The sequence below is a fragment of the Pediculus humanus genome, genomic scaffold, assembly GCF_000006295.1.
Source record: "Pediculus humanus corporis 1103172107574 genomic scaffold, whole genome shotgun sequence".
NCBI lineage: Eukaryota > Metazoa > Arthropoda > Insecta > Psocodea > Pediculidae > Pediculus > Pediculus humanus.
The window spans coordinates 343338-365326 of NW_002987189.1; the positions used below are offsets into that span (position 1 = coordinate 343338).

At 32.2% G+C, this 21989-nt stretch overlaps 1 protein-coding gene across 1 annotated transcript; it reads left to right on the top strand.

Moving 5' to 3' along the window:
- Window positions 1–337: 337 nt before the first annotated feature.
- Window positions 338–21050, top strand: Phum_PHUM221090 (uncharacterized protein; the record flags this gene model as incomplete). Its single annotated transcript, XM_002425751.1, has 10 exons — window positions 338–977; window positions 6587–6736; window positions 9590–9787; window positions 13471–13759; window positions 14673–14847; window positions 14937–15125; window positions 18269–18423; window positions 18502–18617; window positions 18701–20822; window positions 20966–21050. 10 exons carry the CDS (start codon window positions 338–340, stop codon window positions 21048–21050), a joined length of 4119 nt encoding a protein of 1372 aa, XP_002425796.1.
- Window positions 21051–21989: the final 939 nt, after the last annotated feature.

The window sequence follows — 21989 nt, forward strand, 5'->3', positions numbered from 1 at the left end:
TTCTCGCGTATTTCCGGTTTTTCCAGTGGCAAAATAAAAAAGTGACGGGTACGGTTATTATGTGAAAAAATTAATAATAATTCTTTAGACTCTTGGGAGGGAGAAGTGGGGAGGAAGAAAAGTGAAAATAAAAGAAACAAATTATTATTATTATTATTTTCGTGCCACGATTTCAAAAAAACTCACGACTTACGGTGGTAATAATAATAATAAAAAATAAGAACGCGATTGTTTTACGTTTTTTTCATGATGTTCGCGAACGTATCGTTATAATAATTATTGCTGTCGTCGTCGTTGTTTCTCGTTATTATTATTATTATTATTATTTTTAAAAAAAATGGCGGAAAAAAGGTTTTTTTCGAGTGATAATAATGCGACAATAACAATATTGACCGTATTGATACTTTTGCAATTTCACGTGTTTAGCGTTTTTTGTGATTTGCACGGATTTTCACCGCAAAAAATGTCACCGGATGAACAAAAGGATGTCGGAAGTGGTGGCGGTGGTGGTGGGGGTAGTCGTAGTGGAGAATGGTTTTACAAATCCATAACAAAAGGTTTTAAATTACCTGATCGGGATGGCGGTGGTGGTGGTGGTGGTGGAGTGGGTAAATTTTCTAAAACGGGAGAAATATTAACGCGTGAAATAAAAATAAAACAGGGTAAATTGAGGGGCCTGGTAAAAGAATTTAAAAATAAAAAATTAAAAAATGTCGAAACTTTTTTGGGGATCCCATATGCGGCGCCCCCGGTTAAATCCCTAAGGTTTATGCCGCCGGGAAGTCCGCCAACGTGGAAAGACGTTAAAATTTTCGATTATTTCAAACCTGTTTGCCCTCAAAAGGCACCGGATTTAAATCACGAACCTTTGAAAACTATCAACGCCGGTTATTATAATCGTTTGAAAAGGCTCATGCCTTTTTTAACGAATCAAAGCGAGGATTGCCTTTATTTAAACGTTTACGCACCAGTAAGAGGTAAGATGAAAAAATAATTACGCCGCGTATTAACCCTCTTTCCGCCCTCTTTCCCCTTCCCCCAACTTTAAGTAGGTTTTCCGGTTAGGATTTTTAATCGCGCACGCACACGAGGATCAAAAAAAAAAAAAAAAAATTTTTTTATTTTTGGCTGAAAGGAATAGAAAACCTCAAAGTGGTTTCATAATAAGCTACGTGGCACATATTTTAGTTTGAGAGAGAGAGAGAGAAAAAAATCCGCGCGCGGCGGTCCACGGAAGAAAGGGAAGCTGTTTAGCAAGAAAGAAGAAAAATTTTTTGGCAACCGTATATGAATTACTGAAGAAATCAATACTGGCGTTAATCCAATTGTTTCCATCGTATTAAAAAAAAAAAAGAAAAAAAAATTTTTTTTTGGGTCCCCCCGCCCCTCACCGGCTCCCGCTCCGCCCCTTCCATTTCGTTCTCTCCCCCCTCAATTATCTCCTCGACTCGAGTTTTGTTTGTTTATGTTAGAGAGTAGTAATTGGGAAATTAGTTGAATGAAAATTTTTTTTTTCTACTACCTCATACCTCTTTGTCTCTTGTCCCCTATTTACCTCCCACCACTATTTTTACCCCTCCTATTTTTCCCCTACTTCTTTATGTTTAACTTATACCCGAATTATTTTTTCTCTCGTTCCCACTCTAAAATTATTATAATTTTTTTTTACACATCCCACTCTTTTTCCCCTCCTTCTCATCTTCGTTCTCATTTTCCTTCTCCTATTTTCTCATATTTTTCTCATTCTACATTTCCTTCACTTTTTTCTCCTCCTACTCGAACTGTTCCCCTTTTTCTACCCTTTCCATACTTCTTCCTCATCCTCTTTTTCCTCATCTTCCATCTCCTTAAGTTTTTTTTCCTCCTTCTCGATTTTTCCTCTTTTTTTCCCCTTTCTCCATCTCTTTTTCCCGCACTTCTTTCTCATCCCTTTTTTCTTCCTCTTTCTCATTTTCCATCTCCTTCATTTTTTTTTTCTTCCCTCATACTCATCCATCTTCTCTTAATTCTCCTTCTCCCGTTTCCTTCTTTCTTTTTCCTCCTCAATCTCATTATTCTCCTTGTTCTCTTTCCCTCATTTTTAACCTCCTTCTTTTTCTAATTTTCATTCTCCACCTCCTTCGTTTTTCATTTTTTCTCTTCCTACGTTTCTTTCTCCTTCTCCTCTTTCTTTTCTTTCTTCTTTTCCTTATTCTCTTTCTCTTTTTCCTCATCCTTCGTTTTTTTCTTCTTCTCCTTCTTCTTATCCTCCTTTTTGTCTTCCTACGTTTCCTTCTCTTTTTCTTTATTCTCTTTCTTCTCTTTCTTCATCCTCTTCTATTTCTCTTTTTTCTCATTCTACGTTTTCTTTTCTTTCTTTTTCTCATTTCCCTTTTCTTCATCCTTCTTTTCGTCACCCTCTTTCTTCTTTTTTCCCTTTTTCTCATTCTTTTTCTTCTCATTCCCTCCGCGCGTTTTCGTTATTCAAACATAAATATTACGTAATCATTTGATTAAACTTTGTTTTTATTTTTCTATTGACACGTCATTGAAAACCATAAAAAATTTTAATTAACTTTATCATTTCTACGAAAAAAAGGGAGGAAGGGGAGGGGGAAACATTTTTGTTATTTACTAAATCCCCTTTTTTTCCTTCCTTTTTTCTATTTCAAATCTTTTATACGTCTGTACACTTGAGTATGTGTGCGCACGAGCGCGTTATCAACAAGGAAAACCTTTTCTTATCAACGTTTAATTTCTATCAACCTTCTTAAAAACAAATTTATTTAAAATAATAATAATTATAATAATAATAATAATAATAATAATAATAATAATAATCGTAAAGTCATATGAAAACATTGACTATAAGTTCATTCATTTAATTATAATCGTCTTATTTAAAATTATTTCGTTTGAATCTTTTGCAAAAACTTATTTGGCAGGAACAACAGAAGAAAGAAAATAAGGAATGCGAGGAGAAGAAGAGGGGTAGTGAGGGGGTAGCCGTAGTAGGGGGAGGGGAAATTGCAAAAACGAACGGATTCCGAATCGTTATTAGCAGTAGAACTTTTTTTTTTTTTTTTTTTTATTCGACTCTGTCTTTACGCATCATTTCGAAACATTAAACAGTGCCGCCGCGGATTTCTGTATAGATTTTATTATTATCATCATCATTATTATCATTATCATTATTATTATTATTATTTTAAACCTTTTACCAGATTAAATATAAAATAATTTTTAAGCTTCATTAAAATTGATTTCCTGAAGGATCTGTATTCAATTTCAATTTTTCCCTTTCGTTCCCGTTTTTCTCTTCCTTTTCCCCCCACCTTTCCTCCCTCCCTCCGTCATCTTCCCTCCGCTCACTTCCTTCCTGTATTTATCTTCTTCCACGTTTCGTACGTTCGTTCGTTCGTTCGTTCGTTCGCTTTCACTTTATTATTTTATTTTTCATTTTTTTTTTTTTTCATTTCACCCTTTCCTCTTTCTCTCTCTCTCTCTTTTTCTCACTCTCCCCTGTCACCAAATTGTTTTCTTTTTCTCTCTCTCTCTCTCTCTCAGACTGTCAAACTTCTTTTATTGTTCAATTTAGTAATTCTAATAATAAAAAAGAAAAAAAAAAAACTTTCCAGCGTGTAATATTTTTTTATTTTTCTCCAGTTTTTCCTTTTATTTAATCACATCGCTTCCGTTTTCTTTCTTTCCTCTCTCTCTCTCTTTCTCTTTCTCCTTACGTTAAAATCTGCCAAAATTTTTCTTTACACACTTTTCCTTTTCTCTCTCTCTCACACACAAAAGTATCGACTTATTAAGCCAACAAAAAAAAATTTTTTTTTTGATTTTTTTCAATCTCCTTTTTTTTTCTTTTCATATCCTTTATTATTATTATTATTATTATTATTATTATTATTATTATTATTATTATTATTATTATTATTATTATTATTATTATTATTATTATTATTATTATTATTATTATCATTATTATCGTTTCATTCGAATCGTGAGGTTGAAACTCGTCCAAATACATTACTTTCCTTTTTCTTTTGATTCTTTTTCCAATCAACTTTTACTCGACTCCTTTGCTCCCTCCCCCTTCCCCACCAACGAATTTCATTTTTATTTCCTAATTTTTACTTTACAATAAAGATTCATTAACAATAAAAAAAAAAAAATTAAATTTTACACGTACGACGACGATGAGAGAGAGAGAGAAAGAAAATGTTATTCTTCAACTTCCGGTTCCGGTATGTCATGATAATAATAATTTTTTATTTCATTCTCATACTTTTTTATATTTTTTTTCTCCCTCCCCCGGTTTATTTATTTATTTATTTATTTTTTTATACAAAACGTAATAAAAATTAACTCTTATTCATAACAGCAACAGACAACAAACAACAAACAACTAACGGCAACAAACAGCAACAGGAAAAATAAAAATAAAAAAAAAAAAAAAAATTAATTTAAACGCGACGAACAATTTTTTTTTTTAAAAATGTTCGCATGAAAAAATTTTTTTGAAATATTTTAAAACTCCCGCCATTTTTTCCCTTCCCTCTCTCCCCACCACTCCCCCATCAACTTCCGCTTTCTTATTATTTCCTTTTTAATCGCACGATAATAATTTCTCATATATATAAAATTAAATTCACTCGATCTCTCACACAAAAAAAAAAAAGAAAAATTAATTATAAACAAACAAACGAACGGAAAATTTTTTTTTTTTTTATCTTCGATAGGAATTTAAAAAAAAGGAAAAAAAGGAAAAAATTCAAAGGAAAAAAAGGAGAAAGTAAACAAAGGAAAAAACCTACGAGAAATTCAAGTCGTTAAATCGATCACGATAATAATAATAATAGTTAAAATGAAAAACAAACATTTAGTAAAAAAAAAAAAAAAAAAATCAATAAATAAAATAATAAAAAAAAATTTTTCAAACGTGTCATTAGTTTTCTAATTACACGTCGTTAAATATACTCTCGATTTTTTTTTTTTTTGATAACTCTTATCATTTCGATGAAATCAATTTAAATATTAAAAAATATATATATATAAATTTAATAATGTTGAAAGGTTAAACGCGATCGTAAAAAAAAAAAAGGAAAAAGGGGATGGGAAGGGAGAGAGAGAGAGAGAGGGAGGAGGGGGAGGGGGAAATCTCCAGAGTCCTGGAACGAACCCGAACGATTGGATTAATTCTAAAAATTTTAAACGTTCAACGAACGTTTTATCATTTTTGAATTTTTTAAGTAAACACGAATATTGGATAAAAAAAAAAAAACTTGACCGTTAGTTACATATACACAAGCCACCCACCGGAAGAAGATGCTTTAAATATTATTATTAAATCATTTCTGATTACACGTCGTTTTGTTTTGATTTTTTTTTTTTTTTAATCGAAAACGTTTTTAAAAATTTATTTAAATGATTTTTAACCCCCCCCTTTTTTTTTGTTAATTTATGAGAAATGTATTTTGTACTTACCTTTTTACTCGGTAGCAAAGAGACTGAAGGGGGGGGCTCGGTAGAAGCCACTACCCTACTAAAACTCCTGGACGTGTTTCAACGTGTTTTTATTCCTGGAGGGGGGCGCTTGCAGGTTCAACTCTCTTCTGAGCCAGAACCGTCCGATCCACACTCCCGACGGTTCAAATCCCACTTAAAGAAGATCCCGGTACTTCCCCTTTTCTCCCTTCGAGAGACAGCTTCGAGCTCCCACCATCGTTTCTGCTTCTTCCGCTCAGTTTGCGAGATGTCCGGTGTCGTGAATCCCGTAGATCGTTCATTTATTTTCCTTCCACGTCGCAGCTCCGCATTTTACCCTACTTGGGTCAAATACTCAGTTTTACCCCCTCGGTCAAGGGTCGGTGCATCCACAATGCCTCGAAAGGGTACTAGGTCACTTTGTAGGTACAGGTCTGTTCTTGTTTGAGCGAGCTGAAATTGAATTCCCACTCCCAGGTTTTCAACTCGGTGAGATTTTTGGTCCGATTTTTCTCCTTTCCAGACTCAACCTGGCTACCTCAGGCTCCCCAAAGGTATCCAAGCTGTAGCTTAACCCCTAGCGGATACCTAGTCAACGTGCAAAATCCAATCCCAGAATCCCCGCCCTAAAAACATCCTCTATACCCAGCCTTTAAGTAGTTGGATTACAGGAGTACACCACCACTCCCGGCTAAATGACCTTTAACCTCCGCAATAATAATAATGAATTTAATTCGCTGGAAAAAAAAAACCGGAAATGAATAAAAAAAAAAAATTACTAAGAATGAATTTTTTTTTTTTTCGGGTAAATTTTTATGTTTTTTTTTACAAAGGGAAGGAAAAGGAGGAAGAAGGCGAAAAGGAATGAAAGGGAGAAAAGGGGAGAAGGGGGGGGAGAGTCCGTTATTAATAAAAAAATTTGATTTTCCTGGATAATATAAAAAAAAAAAAAATTTGCGTCCTGGAACAATAAAAAAAAAAATGGTGTTAATAAATAAATAATAAACATTCGAGTTTATTTAAATAAAAAAAAAAAAAAAAATTGTCGTTTGTTTGTTTGTTTGTTCGTTTGTCTGTAATGTTTGTTTTGTTTATAATCTTTTGTATATTTCAGATAATAAATATCAAAAAAAATATCCCGTCATTGTTTACATTCATGGAGAATCATTTGAATGGAATTCGGGAAATCCTTACGATGGTTCCGTTTTGTCCAGTTATGGAAACGTTGTCGTTGTTACAATTAATTTTCGTTTGGGAATTTTAGGTAAGTCTCGCACTCAACCTCCTTCCCTTCCTCTCCCTCCTCTCTTTTTGCTCTAGCGCCACGTAAAAAAATTCGAATAAAAATCACGAATCGGAAAAAAAATTTCTCGGAAAAAAAAAAAAAATTCGATTCACTGAATTCATTTTTTTTTTCTTATTAAATTTGGCAACGTTGTAAAATTAAAATTAAATTACGACGAAAACAAAATTTTTAAATTTCCCGCCATTTTTTTTTTCAACTATTATTATTTATCAAAGGGATAAAAAAAAAAAAAAACGATGACGAGACGAAGAAAATTTTTCAAACTTTTTTTGACTGCTTCCACGATCTTTTTTTTAAAAATAATTTCATCGAGTGAGTTGTCAAAACGAACAAACGAACAAACGAGAGTTCCGCGCACGTGCACGCCCGAACATTTTTTTTTTTTTATTTCTCCAGCAGTAGATTTTTCTTTTTTTTTCCAGTAGATAAAACAAGTGAAAATTATCTTTTTTTTTTTCTTTTTTGCATTCTCCATTTTTTTTTTTAATATTTAAAACAAATTTTTCTTTTATTATTATTATTATTATTATTTAAAATAAAAAAAAAAATGGGTCGACTTGGGAAAACAACTTTAAAACGTTCGAATTAAATTCAATTTTTTTTTTTTCTTTCTGGAGAAAATCATAAAACGTCACGAAATGAAAAAAAAAAAAAAAAAAAATTTACTCATCCTCCTCCTCCTCCTCCTCCATTTTGTTTTTTCCTGTTTTCTCCAGCGTGCGTGTGTGCGTGAATGTGCGTGCGTGCGTGCGCGCGAATACGTGCAGGGATGCTAGAAAAATAAAAAAATAAAAATTTATACGTATTTTTAAATTAAATGAAAAAAAACCTTTTTCAAACTCAAAACCTTTTACGTAATAAACCTTTTTTAATTATTATTATTATTAACATTAAAATTATTACGCCTGAATTGGAGGGAAAGGGCTGGGGGAGTAGGAAGGTAGGGGAGGAGGGGGTGGTGGTGAAAAGGGCAAAAATTACACCCGATGAGGAAAAAAAAAAAAAAAACGGGAGCGATATAAATTTTACATGGAGCGTTTGCTTGTTTGTTCGTTTGTTTATTTGTTTACCTCGCTGTGTCTACGTCATCGTTCGGTTATTCGTCTTGTTGCCCTCGCGTTTTAAACGGACACAACAGGAGAGGAATTCGTGACGGATAACCGTAAGAATTTTTTTTTTTTTTGGATTTAATCCAGTTTAAATAAAAAATTATTTCTTTCATTTTGAATTCTTCTCCGCCCCCGCACGCACGCATCCTCGCCCACCCCACCCACGCACTCACGCCCCCCACCCCACTCCCCCCATCCACCCAAGTTACGTTAAAAAAAAAATATTTTCGTAAAAATTCAAAAAATTATTTATTCGTATCGATATTAAATAGCAGAAGATAAAAATAAGAAGATTCAAGAGGGTGCAAACAAACAAATAAACAAACAAGACGACAAACAAACAAACGAGAGTGAATAAAAAAAAAGTAAAATATGTATATAAATTATATTATATATATATATGATTAATAGTTTAAAGTGATCGAGGATGAAAGATGAACATCAACATACCATATTTTGATCCTTTTTTCACGATATACAGCATCCAATCAATGTTTATCAACCATCATCTTCTTCTTCTTCTTCTTCTTCCTCCCCCTCCTCCTTTTTTTTTGTTCATAACTTGTTGATCTGTGATACATAATCAATCAACCTGACGTATTCAACATCTTATCACTCTGATATATCACTATTCATCATTTTTTTATTTTTTTGTTTCCTTATAAAATTTTCATAGATTTTATTTAAACATTCCTTCGTCTGTCTCTCTCTCTCTTTCTCCTTCTCTTTCTTTTCCTTTTTTCCATTGGAAAAATAAAAATGTCATTTGTGGTCGCGATTTTTATTTCTTCCTTTCTCCCTCTCTCTTTCTCGTTCTCATCTTCTCTATTTATTTCTATCATTCATTTTCTCCCTCTTTTTCTATTTCTTATTTTTCTATCTCTCTCTTTCTAACTTTCATTTTTTGTTTATGGTTTTTTCATTCATTTCCTCTCTCTTTTTTTTATTCTTTACCTTTTTCTCTATCTCTTCCATTTTTTTTTATTCTTTCGCTCTTCTTCATTCTCTCTTGTTCCCATCTTTTCTCTTTATCTCTCATATCCTTTTACTTCTTTTTCTATTTGTTTACTTTTCTATCTCTCTTTCTCTCTTTTTAACGCTCTTTTTTTGTTTATCGTTTTCTCATCCATTCCGTCTCTTTATTCTTTTTATTCTATCACACTCTCCCTCTCTCTCTGTCTCCCTTCCTCTTCTTTTTTGTTCTTTCTTTCTCTCTCTGTCTTTTTATTATTCATTCTTTTTCTCTCTCGATTCTTCCCACTTTCTCTTATTTTTTTTCTTGATTTCTTTTTAATTCTTTTTTTTTCTTCCTTGTTCTCTTCTTTTTTCTTTATCTCTCTCCATTTTTTTCTCTCTTTTTCTCTCTATCGCTTTCTTATACTCTCTCTCTCTCTCTCTCTCTTTTGTCTTCATTTTTTCTCACTCTTCTTCCTCTCTTTTTTACCTTTCCCTCTCTGATTCTCTTTCTCTCCTTCTCTTCCTTTTTACCTTTCTCACTCTCATTCTCTCTCTCTCTCTCTCTTTCCTACTTTCTCTTCCTCTTTCATCCTCATTACTCTTTTTCTCCATCTTTTTTTTCTCCCCCCCAAAAAAAAAAAACGCAAAAGTTTTATATTTATTCCTTCGAAACACACACCATTTTTTTTTTATTGTTTTTTTTTTTTTTATTTCTCTTTTTCATTCTTTCTCTCTCTCTTTTCAGGTTTTCTAAAACCCGGTTTAAACGAACACACGGTTAGCAATTTCGGACTTTTGGATCAGATAGCAGGTTTGCAATGGATAAAAGACAACATCGGAGAATTCGGAGGAGATTCGTCAATGGTCACACTCATGGGTCACGGAACCGGAGCTGCTTGCATTAATTTTTTAATGGTTTCACCTGTTTCGATGGCATCCGAAGGTAAATTTTTATTGAATCGCCATGTTGTGACGTCACGATGACGTCACGTTTAAAAGCCCCAAAGGGGGAAGGAGAGAGAGAGAGAGATCGAATAACAAAACAATTCACTCTTAAACGTTCCCCAACTTATTTTTATTAAATTTTTCTTTTGTTTTATCGAGACAAGCAGAAGACAAAAATTACTAACAAACAAACAAACAAACAAACAGACGTCATAAAATTATATTTAAAAAAAAAAAAAAAAATTAAAACGCGTCTGTGAATAATAAAAATAAAAATTTTTTTCTCCACGTTTTTTCCTTTTATTTCTTCCCCGCCCCTCCCCCCGTTTTTTTTTCCAACTTTTCGTTCAGGTAAAATGTTCAGACGTTACGGAAAACAAGTTGAAGGGTTAAAGGTTAAAAAAAAGACAAATTCGTATTTAAAAAAGTCGTGGAAATAAATAATAAGATTGTTTTACAAAAAAAAAAGCGAAGACGTGATGATAAAATAAAAACAAATTTTTTTTTCTTTTTCTCCTCCTGGAAAATTTTGAGAGTAAAAAAAAAAAAAAAAATCTCCAGAAAACAAATTTCAAACGTGGAAAATCCCCCCCATATAATTCTTCCATGTTTTATTCCATAATCCCCTCCTTCCCCCCCCCCCCGTTTTTTTTTATCTTTTACTAAGAAACTTAAAAAAAAAAAAATTTTTTCTCTTCTTTTTCTTCCACTTTATCTTCTTCTTCTTCTTTTTTTTTTTGACTACAACGACTACGACTAAAAGTTAATTTTTTAAACTTTTAAATTTTCCTCCGAGAAAACTAAAAAAAAAAAAAAAAACGGGGAGATGGGGGGGGGTAATAAAACGACACAAATTTTTTTGTAATTTAATAAAAAAAAAAATTTTTCTTGTTGTTATCGTCGTCGTCGTCGTCATCGTCCTCGCTTTTCCTTTTGTTTTTAAATTTACTCACGTAATGAAAATAATAATAATAATAATAATAATAATAATAATAATGATTTCTTTGTTTTTTAATTTCAAAAAAAAAAAAAAAAAAAATATTATTGACAATTGAAATTCGCAAAAGGTTTTTTTTTGAAAATTCTTTAAAAAAAAATCCTTTTTTGTTTTATTCATATTTTTAATATTTAACAATCTCTCCCTCCCTCTCTCTCTCTTTTCTCTTTCTCTCCATTTTCCCTCTCTTTCTTCTCTTTCTTTCCCTTTTTTCTCTCTGTCCGTCTCTCGCTCTCCTTTCTTTTTTCTCTCTCTCTCCCCTCTCTTTCCTTTTCCTTCCCTCTGTCTCTTTTTATTTCTTCTCGTTCTTTCCCTATTCCTTCCCTTTCTCTTTACTCTCCTCCCCCACTCTGTCTCTCTTCACATTTTCTGCCTCTTCCCTCTTCCCCCCCTCTCTCTCTTTCTCTTAAAAAAAAAAATTCTTTTCTTTCTTTTCTTTACATTTTTCTTTTATTGTTCAAAAAAATAAAAAAAGAAAATAATAATAATAATAAATTTCCAGGTGCTTTAGAAAACAATCGATGCGAATTTCATTCCCCATTTTCCCATCCCCCCTCCCTCCCTACTTCCCTCCTTCCTTTCTCATTATTATTATTATTATTAAGAGGGTTTTATTTATGTTTAATCGATTTTCATATCGATCAAAAATTTATCGAATTTTAAAAAAAAAATTTTTTTTCTTTTTTTTTGTTACAAATTCGGTCAATAGAAATAATAATAATAATAATAATAATATTATTATTTTATTATTATTATTATTATTATTATTTTTTTTTTTTTTATTTTTTTTTTTAAATGATTTTTCGTTTTTAGAATTTTTTTAGAAAAATTAAATAAAAAAAAAAAACTTTGGTTTCAAACCTTGTTAATACCATTATTAAAATTTTTTAAAGTTTGAAAGAGAGGGAGGGAGAGAGAGAGAGAGAAGGAGGAGAGGAGGGGAGGGGTGAAGGGTGGGTTTGATATAAAAGACACAAAACAAGAGATTATAATGTTTCGTCCTTTAAATTTTTTCTTTTTTTTTTTTTTTTCGAGTTTGCGATTCAAACGTGAAAGAGAGAGAGAGAGAGAGAGAGAGAGAGAGTGAGGGGGGAGAGGGGGAAATAGAAAATTCATATCCGATGGATTATATAATGTTAAATATGTTTAATACGCGCACACACGCATGTATGTAAAAGTCAGAGAGTCGTTAATTGACCTTTTAATCCTTTAATTTGTTTTTTCCAGGTTCGTTAAATTTGATCCCGGTTATTGTTGACGTTTCATTTGGAAAAAAAAAAACCGTTACGCGAATTTGTCACGCATCTCTCTCTCTCTCTCTCTCTCTCTTTCTCTCTCTACAGGTCTCTTTTCTTCTTTTTTTCTCTCTCATTTTCTTGTCTACCATTTTTCTCTGTCGTTTTCTTTTTTACTTATCTCTCTCTCTCTCTCTGTATTTCTCTTACACGTTCTTTTCTTTCCTCTTTCTCTCTCTCTCTCTCTCATTTATTTTTTTCTCTTTACCTCTTTCATTCTCTTCTTTCCTTTCACTCGCACATTCTTATTTCTTTTTCCCTCTCTCTCTCGCTTTATCACTTTTTATTATGTTAAATTTTTGCCATTAATCAAACGATAATTCCTACAAAAAAAAAATTCTCACTTTTACAATAATTATTATTATTATTATTATTTTAAATAAATCACTTTAAAACTTTGAATCGATAATGATAATAATAATAATAACACGTGATAAACGATTAATAAAAGATCGTATAAAAAATAGAATATAGAAAGAGATAAAATAAATTCATTTAAGTAATCAAACGAAATTTTTTATCATGAGTAAAAGGGGCATTCAAAAAAAAAAGAAAATGGTGGAGGGAGAGGGGGATAAATTAAATGAAGGCGTTTTATGTAAAAAAAAAAAAAAAGAAAAGAAAATGAATTGAATCACGATAGGATTTTAATTACGCTGTCGATGACAATAATAATAATAATAAAATTAACAAAATTAACAAAAAAAAAAAATTGTTTAAAATTTAATCGTCGGCGGATGGACGTTTGCCAGTATTATTATTATTATTATTATTATTACTATTTAGCCAACATTAAATTTTTGCCAAATTGATACATCATCTTGTTTCCTTTTTCTTTCTCTCTCTCTCTCACTCTCTCTCTTTCCACATTTTCCTTTAATCGAATCTCGATTTTATTTACCAAAAAAAAAAAATGTCGTCGTAACCGTCGATATGCAGGCAGGCAGGCAACGATTGAAAAAAAAAAAAAAAAAAAAAAAAAGATGTTGGCAATCATTAAAATCTAAAAGAGCAATTGCTTTTAAAACCTTCCCGTTAGAAAATTTTACCGAACGCCCGTAAATTTTTACGGTCCAAATATTTTCAATCGTTTTTCAAAGAATCAAAGCAATATGGCGGCGGCGGTGGCAGTGGCGGCAGGAGCTCACCTTCTTCCCTTTTTATCAACCACCCTCTTTTCCACGTGTACCCTTTTCCTTTCTCTCTCTCTATTCATCCTTTCTTTCCTAACAAATTGTACGAAATTTTCTCTCTTTCTCTCTCTCTCTCTCAAAAAACGACGACTTTTCCCCGGGGTTTTAATATTATTTATTAGAATATATAAATTTTTCTGTTAAATCGAATCAACGCCGTATTATTATTATTATTATTATTATCGTTTTTTTCCAGGTTTGTTTCACAAAGCCATACTCATGTCGGGTACGGCACTCTCGGATTGGGCACTAACACAAAATCCTCTACAATTTACCATACAAGTTGCGGAATCTTTAAACTGTCCTCTCGTCGACGAAAATGATGAACTGTCCAATTGTCTGAGACGTAAAAGACTTTCTGATATAATGTCCGTCAAAGTCGACGTACCTGAATTTCAAACCCCTTTTGGACCCATCGTCGATGGAAGCGTCGTACCAAACACTCCACAACAAGTTATGGGAGTTTATCAAAATTTATTCACGAGGTAAAAAAAAAAAAAAATCGATTTCCCACAAACCCCCCCCCCCAACTTCATCCTTAATAATTTTCTCATCCTTTTTTTTTTTTTTAAAAAATATGAAAGTTGAATTAGGAAGAAGAAAGAAAAGAGAACAAAACAGAAAAACAAACAAAACGGAAAAATTCCCAAGACGACAAACCTTTTAAAAAAAAAAAAAAACTAAAAAAATCTTCTTAGTCGTCTTAGCGGTTTTATAAAATCGGTTACAAAAAAAAAAGAGAAAAGAAAAAGAGTTTCAAAAAAGGAAAAACAAAACGAAATCCCCCCTTCCTAAAAGGAAAAAAAATAATTAAAACCCCTCAAGAATTAATAAAAAAAAAAAAAAATTATACACAAAAGAATATCGATGCTCTTTGATGACGTCATCGAGTTATAAATTTTCCATAGAGTAAAAAAAAAAAAAAATGGCTTCGAAACGTAAAGCAAAACGAAAAAATAATCGCGAGAAACTCCTTCGAAAATGACGAAAAATTTAAATTTTTACGCTATAAAATACCTTATGATTTTTTTTTGTTTTCCCGCGATAAAACGCCTTTATTTCACGATATAAAACGCCTTATTGTTTTCTTTTATTTCACGCTTTAAAACGCGCTCATTTTCGATTTCACTCTATAAAACGCCTTGTTTTTGTTTTCACGCGATAAAACGCGTTTTTTTCACGATATAAAATGCCTCATTGTTTTCGCCTTCATGCTTTAAAACGCCTTATTTTTGTCTCCACGCTATAAAATGCCTTATTTTTGTTTTCATGCGATAAAACGCGTTTTTTTACGATGTTAAATGCCTTGTTTTCGCTTTCACGCTTTAAAACGCGCTCATTATCGATTTCACGCTATAAAACGCCTTAATATTTTTTTGAAAAACTTTTCCCTTACAGGTACGACATGTTGTACGGAATGACAGAGTGGGAAACGTATCATTCATTGGATCCGGTTAGTTTAACTTACGGCATGTTAGAGGGAGAAAGAAACGAACATTTGAGAAAATTTATGTACGCGAGATACGAAGCACTTCCATACTTTGCACTCGCAACGACGTTGAGCGAATATTTGGTGAGTGATAATAAGAACGACCCGCCCCCCACTTTTATTTTTAAAGAAAATTTCTTTCGCACATCCCCTAAATTTTTCTTTTCGTTAAGGACTGGAGAAAACCCGTACCTTCCATAAAATCAGCAGCGGAAGAACATCGAGATTTAGTTTTGGATTTGTTAAGCGACGTAAGATATTCGGCACCGGTTATACAAATGGCGGGTTATCATTCCAAAATAAATCCAAAATCTTATCTATACGTATTTAAACACAAGAGTAAAATGGGAGAATTTGCCGGAGTAAGATTAATTATTTGTTAAAAACCTTTTTACTAAAAATTATTATTATTATTATTATTACTACTAAAAAACTCCCAATTAACTAAACTTTAAATCGTGTTTAAAATATTAATATTAATAATAATAATAATTAAAAATCAAAGAGATTTAAAACTTTTTTTTGTTTTGTTTTTTAACGCAATTAATCTCATTAAAACCATTTAAAAACCGTAAACAAAGTTCATTGACCTCAATTTAAATCTCCCTAACCCGACCGAAAAGTAAATAAACAAACTCCGCCATATTGTTTTTCACAAACCGACCTATTGACCGACAGACCGTTACGGATTCGACCGGGAAATACGTTGAAACGCACGCGGGAAAAATTAAATTCGGTATGAAATTAATTCGACCAATCAAAAACGAGAACGTAAACAATGACGTCATTTCAAAACAAAAAAAATCCAATTAAAAAATTTTTAAAAAAATTCATTCATTCATAAATTACGTATCGTTGACATTTTTTTCTTTTTTTTTCCGTTTTGACGGCGGGAAAGATAGAAGAAGAAAGTTTTGGCGGAAAATTTGAAAAAGTTTTAAAAAACTTTTAATAAATAAATAAATAATTAAATAAAAGTTTTTCCTTTTTTTTAAACTGGCAAAACAAAAAAAGAAATTAAATCGAGATTTTTAAAAAAAAAAAAATAAAAAGATAATATTTTCCTTTGGGAAGTTAACGAATCAAAAGCGGAAGTAACGCACGTACACACACACGCACGCACGCACTCTTGCGGTTTGCGGCCGAAAAATCTACGTATAAGTTAAAATAATGATGATAATTTTCCTTCGGATATCGTATATATAATGAATGAACTTTATATCGGGAATTATCATCATTATTATCATTATTATTATTATTATTATTACTTTTTGAAAAATTTCTACGGAAATTTTACGATTAACAGATGATGATGATGATGATGATGAAGGTGAGTTCATGAGGGAAAAAGAAAAAAAAATGAGAGGGAGGTTAGTTAAATTAATCAAAAGAAAATTAAAAACTCGCTCGTACAAATTTAAACTCTTTTCCTTTTACTCCCCCTCCCCAACCCCCCACCCAAAAAAGAGAGAGAGAGAGAGAGAGGGAAACTAAAAGATGGAGATAATTTTTTTTTTTGGTAGCAATTAAGGGGGTGTTGGGTCAAATTAAAAAAAGGAAAAAAAAAAAAGGAAAAGGAAAAAAAAGGGCCAGTAAAAAAAAAAATTTAACTCACGCTATTCATTTTTTCCTTTTAAAATAAAAGAAAAGGAAAAAATGAAGAAAAAAAAGGGATTAAAAGGAAGGAAAAAAAAGGAGGAAAAAAAAGGAAAAAAATTTACTCCGCTTATTGCCACAGTTTAAAAAGTTTTCATTTAACAAAAAAAAAAAAAAAAATTTTTTTTTTTTTTCAAATTTATCAAAAAACCTCCGGACTGGAAATTTTCTCTCTCTTATTTTCATTTTCACTTTCTCTCTTTCTGCCCTTTCTTTCTGTCTTTTCTCTATCTCTCTCTTTTTTTTTCTCTACTTTTTTCCTGTCTTTTCGCTCTCTCTCTCTTTCGTTTCCACTTTCATTCTCATTCTCTCCCTTTATCTCTCGTCTTCTTCTTTATTCTCTCTTTTTCTCTCGTTTCCTTCTTTATTTCCCTTTCTATCTCTCTCATTTTTTTTTCCTTTTCATTCTCTATCTCTCGTTTCCACTTTCATCTCATTCTCTTTCTCTCTCTCTCCCCTTTCTACTTTCATTCTCTTTTCCTTTCTCTCTCTCTCTCCCTCTTTCCTTCATTTTCCGCTCTCACGTTTTCATTTTTTAATCATTTTCATTTTGGAAAATAATAATAATAATAATAATAATAATAATAATAATAATAATAATAATAACATCACAATTAATTAAGTTATAATAATAATAATAATTAATTAGAAAAATTTTCTTTTTTTCATTCATTCATTTTTTCCTTTCGCAATTAAAAATAAAAGTAATAATCAAACAATCAATCAATCAATCAATTAATCGATAATAATAATAATGTTATTAATAATAAAAAAGAAAAAAAAATTTTTTAATGTTTACGTGTTGTTGTTGTTGTTAATGACGACGTGTTATGGGGGGGGGGGCGTTTAATTTATTGTACGACTTCCCCTCTCTCCCTACCTCCTTCTCTCACTTTCTTTCTTTCTCTCTCCCTCTCCTCACCGAACTTCCTATCTCCGATATACCATTGTGACACTATTATCATTTTTTATTTCTTTCCTATCGGTTTTGATTATGATAATGATGATGATAATAATATTACACTCAATATATATTAAAACGTAGAATAAATTTATTCCTTAATTTACATGTAAAGATCTACTACCATCATCATCATTATCCGAAGACAAATTACTGATAAAATTTTACAAATGACAAAACGTCAAAATGTGATTGACGTCATAATAATAATAATAATAATAATAATAATGATAATATTTTCTCTTTTTTTTCCTCGTACGCGCGAATAATAAATAAATAAATAAATTTTTTTTTTTGCCCCTTAAAAGAAAAAAAAAAAAAAACTTTTCAAAGCTACAGGTGTTTAAAAAAAAACGTGGAGGTAGAAAGAAGGTAAAGAGAAAGAAGAAGTGGTCGTGGGAGTGATGGTGAGCGATAAATGGGAGAGATAAAGGGGGAAAAATTTTTCGTTAGCGACACGATTTAAGGGAACGAAGTAAGAGGAGTATGGGAGGGGGAGTATAGGGGAGAAGGGAAAAAGGTTTTTTTTCCCTCTTTCTTTTCATTAAATTTTTTCCTGGAGAAAACTGTAGAAAAAAAATTTTTTTTTTTTTTTAATGCTGGAAAAAAACTGGAAAAAAAGAAAAAAATGAAAGGTCAATAGAATCATTCTCCCACCTCTCTCCCTCCTTTTATTTTTCTTTCTTTCTTTCTTTTTTTTTTATCGAACCTTTCCCCCCCCCCTTCCCCAATTTGTTGAATTTGATTGAGGTTCTTTTCGAAACGTTCGGATTATTTTTCCCACCGGGAAAAAGAGAAAATTTTCCTTCTTTTTTTTTCCTAATTACCACCCCATACGTAATCTAAACAACCTTTTTTTTTAACATGTATTATTATTATTATTAATAGGTCGAAAGGAGCGTTTCCGGTGAAGAAATTTCTTACGTTTTTGGTTGTCCTTTACTGAACGAAGAAGGATCGCTTTCTCATCATAAATTTACACTTACTGAACAATTACTATCGGAATCAATAATAACGTATTTTACCAATTTTGCTAAAACCGGGTAAGTTTTTTAAAAAAGGAAAAATACGCGCGAAAAAAGGGCGCGCAAAAATAATAATAATGATGATAAATTTTACAGTAATCCAAACGCACCGAGAAGATCCGAGTATTTAAATTTGGGACCCAAAGAGTGGCAACAATTTGACGTTTACTGGCCCGAATACGATAATAATAATCAAAATTATTTGGCATTGAGTAAGTACTTCCCCCTCCCTCTTGTTCCCCTTTCACCCCCCTCTTTTCGACGTACCTAATTTTTCTTTTTTCTTTCGCGACAGGCATTCCACCATTTGTCGGACGTCACTATCGAACACAAATGATGCAATATTGGAATAAAATCCTACCGGAATTATTAAGTAATCCGACAAAAGTAAAACAGCAAAAACCGGAAATACCATTTTATCAAAAAACGACGACGACGACGACGACATTTCCGTCAAACAATTTTAATAATAATAATGATGAAGTGAAAAAAACAAACGACGATAAATATTCTTGGAGTTACGACGCCATGAAAATATCACCCAACGAATATCAAAAAGATAACCGGAAGTCGATACCTTTTAAAAATCGAGATATTTACGAAGATGATTTCGTACAAACTCGAGATATCGAAACACCGGAAAATGATGACAAACGTACAAACGACGATAGAAGTCATTATGCTTGGGTGACGTCACTCGTCGGCGTGAGCGTTTGTTTACTAATAATCAACGCCGTTATAATATCCGTTTATTATTATAAACAAAAAAAAAGAAAGAATTCGAATACGAAAAAAGAAAAAAAAAAGAATCGCGTGACGCAAAATGGCGACGACGATGACCACGTCGATGACGACCGCAACGAATGTAAAATAAAATCGAATACATCTTTGGAAAATTTTTATCCGACTGATGGAGAATGTTCGACGAGTGTCATGGAACCCGATACGCGGGAAAACATTCCGAAAAAATTACGTAGAGTTTTATTAATTGATAACGCGGCGGAAAATGGATCAAAATTTAAAAAATGGTTGTTGCAAACGAATATATATAAGAAAAAATACGGAAACGACGACGACGACGGCGACAGCGCCGGAAACGCGGCGAAATTTAAAATTAAAACTCCGAATAAATTCAAATCCGTTAGGAAAAATCACCAACGACCGTCGTCACAGCCGCCACACCCGCCTAAAAAAGACAATTTCATATTAAAACCCATTTTGAAAAATTCAAAAATTGATTCATTTGATAAAAAGAAAATTGAAAAAATTTCCGTCGGCATAGATGCGACGCCATCGTCGAGACCAGAAAGCGTTTTAAAACAAATCCCGATAGAATTAACAAAATCCTTGGATAGAGGAATCACTTTTAACGCACGAACGAATCCGGAAGTCGTCGACGTCGACGCCGGTTACGACGTTGATGACGTCATAACCGACGCAGACAAACCCATTGTGAAATCTCAAACGAGTATAAGTTTACAGTTATTACCAACGTCGGATGGGAAATTCGAACCGGATATAATTAAACTCGAACCGAAAGTTCGTGAAAATTCCACGGTTAATAATTTAAAAACATTTTCCGCGAAAGAAAACGACGTCATAGTAAACGTCACGTCTCGCGATTCGCGTGATTACGATAATAATGATAAAAATTCGAATGGGAAACATTGCGTTGACCCGTTGGAAAACATACAGAGAAGAAATTTTCCAAAAGTTCTCCCCGATTTTCCAGAATTTATATCGAATAAAAGATTTTCATTTCCGCAACCTTCTACAAACGTTTTATATTTTAACGAATCGAATCGGAATAAATTACATTCGGTTCCAGAATCGTCGTTGTCGTCGTCGTCGACGTGTTCGCCAGCACCACCACCACCACCCCCACCGCCACCACCGAGAGTTTCGACCCTACGTAAAAAAGATAAACAACAACAACAATATGAAGAGAAAACGAAAGGAAACGAAACAAAACTTTCAACTTTTACAACAAAAGACGATAAATTGAAAGATTCGACGACAACGACGACGATGGCGTCGACATCGGATCAAAACGTCGTCGTCGTCGATAACAATAACGAAACCGAAACCCTCCATGATAAAAATGATAATAATAATAATTTTCCAGATGGAGAAAAATTAAAAACGACAGAATCGATTATCGATAAATCGAATTTTAATAAATTCGACAAATCGCTACCGACGAAAACGGTTAAAAATCCCGGTTTAAAACCCTCAATTATAATCCGTTCGAAAATAGGGCCCAAAAAAACGAGCCAACGAGAAAATAATAATAATGATAATAGTGGTGGTAGTAGTGGTAGCAGTAGTCAAACCGGAACGAAAAAAGCTCACGTAAATCTTCAATTGAACCAAGTGGAAAAGTCAAAAAATTTTCCGGTTTTGGATTCTAAAGGACCGTCGGATAAAGAGAGCCAGAAATAAAAAAAAATAAAAAAAAATGATAATGATAATGATGATGATGATAATAATAATAAACAAGAAAAGGAAAAAGAAAGAAATAAAAAAAAAAGTGATTTATTTTTTTTTTCGGAGGGGGAAGGGAGGGAAAGGAAGAGGAAAAAGAAAATAATAGAAAACCGGAAGTGCGGTTACGTCCAGGATACGTTGGCAACACAAGACAATAGAACCTGCCACATATGTAACTGATTTACAACTTTTCCGAAAAAAAAAAAAAAAAAAAAACTGGAAAATTCACAGGCACTTCATCATCGCGATACTTTTTTTTTATTCTCTATTATTTTCTTTCCTGTCCACCACCCCCTCCCCTCCCCTCCCCCATTCCCTCCCCACTCAATTCGAAGCAGACGATGCGAACAATTTTTTTTTAATTTTCCCTCTCGAACACCTTGTAAAAATCATTATTATTATTTCGCAGAGTATCGTTTTCATTACATAAATCATAATTTACAAAAAAAAAAAAAAAAAAAAAAAAAAAAAACAACAAACCAACAAACAAACAGACAAACAACAACAAAAACAATCGAAAAGGTAAAAAAAAAAAAAAAAGAAGTTCGAGATTATCGAAAACCGGAAACGGAAACGTACGAATAAGAAAATAAAAAATTAAAAATTAAAAAAAAAAAAAAAAAACAGAAAAAAAAGAAAAGAAAATTAAACGGAAAGAAAATTTCGTCTTAAATTCAATTTTCCTCTCTCTCTCTCTCTCTCTCTCTCTTATTCATTACTCTGACTTTTTCGATTCTATTTCCGGTATAATTCGGTTTCCGGTATTTTAAATTAATTTTATCTTACATATATATATATATATTTACATAAGTCAAACGAATCCTTATCCTTCCACCATTATTTTACCCTCTCTCTTTCTCTCTCTCTCTCTCTCGAAAGTCGCGAAAATCGGTACGGTAACAATAATAATAATAATAATGATAATGATAATAATAATACGAGCGATACATCGAACAGGTAAAAGAAAAAAAAAGTTAATTAATTTTTTTTTTTTTTTTAATTTACCTTTGATGGGCGGTAGCAACAACATGTTCTGATGAGGGGAAGAGATACGGGGGGACTGAGGGGTTGTGGGGGGAGGGGGGGTTCGAACGTAA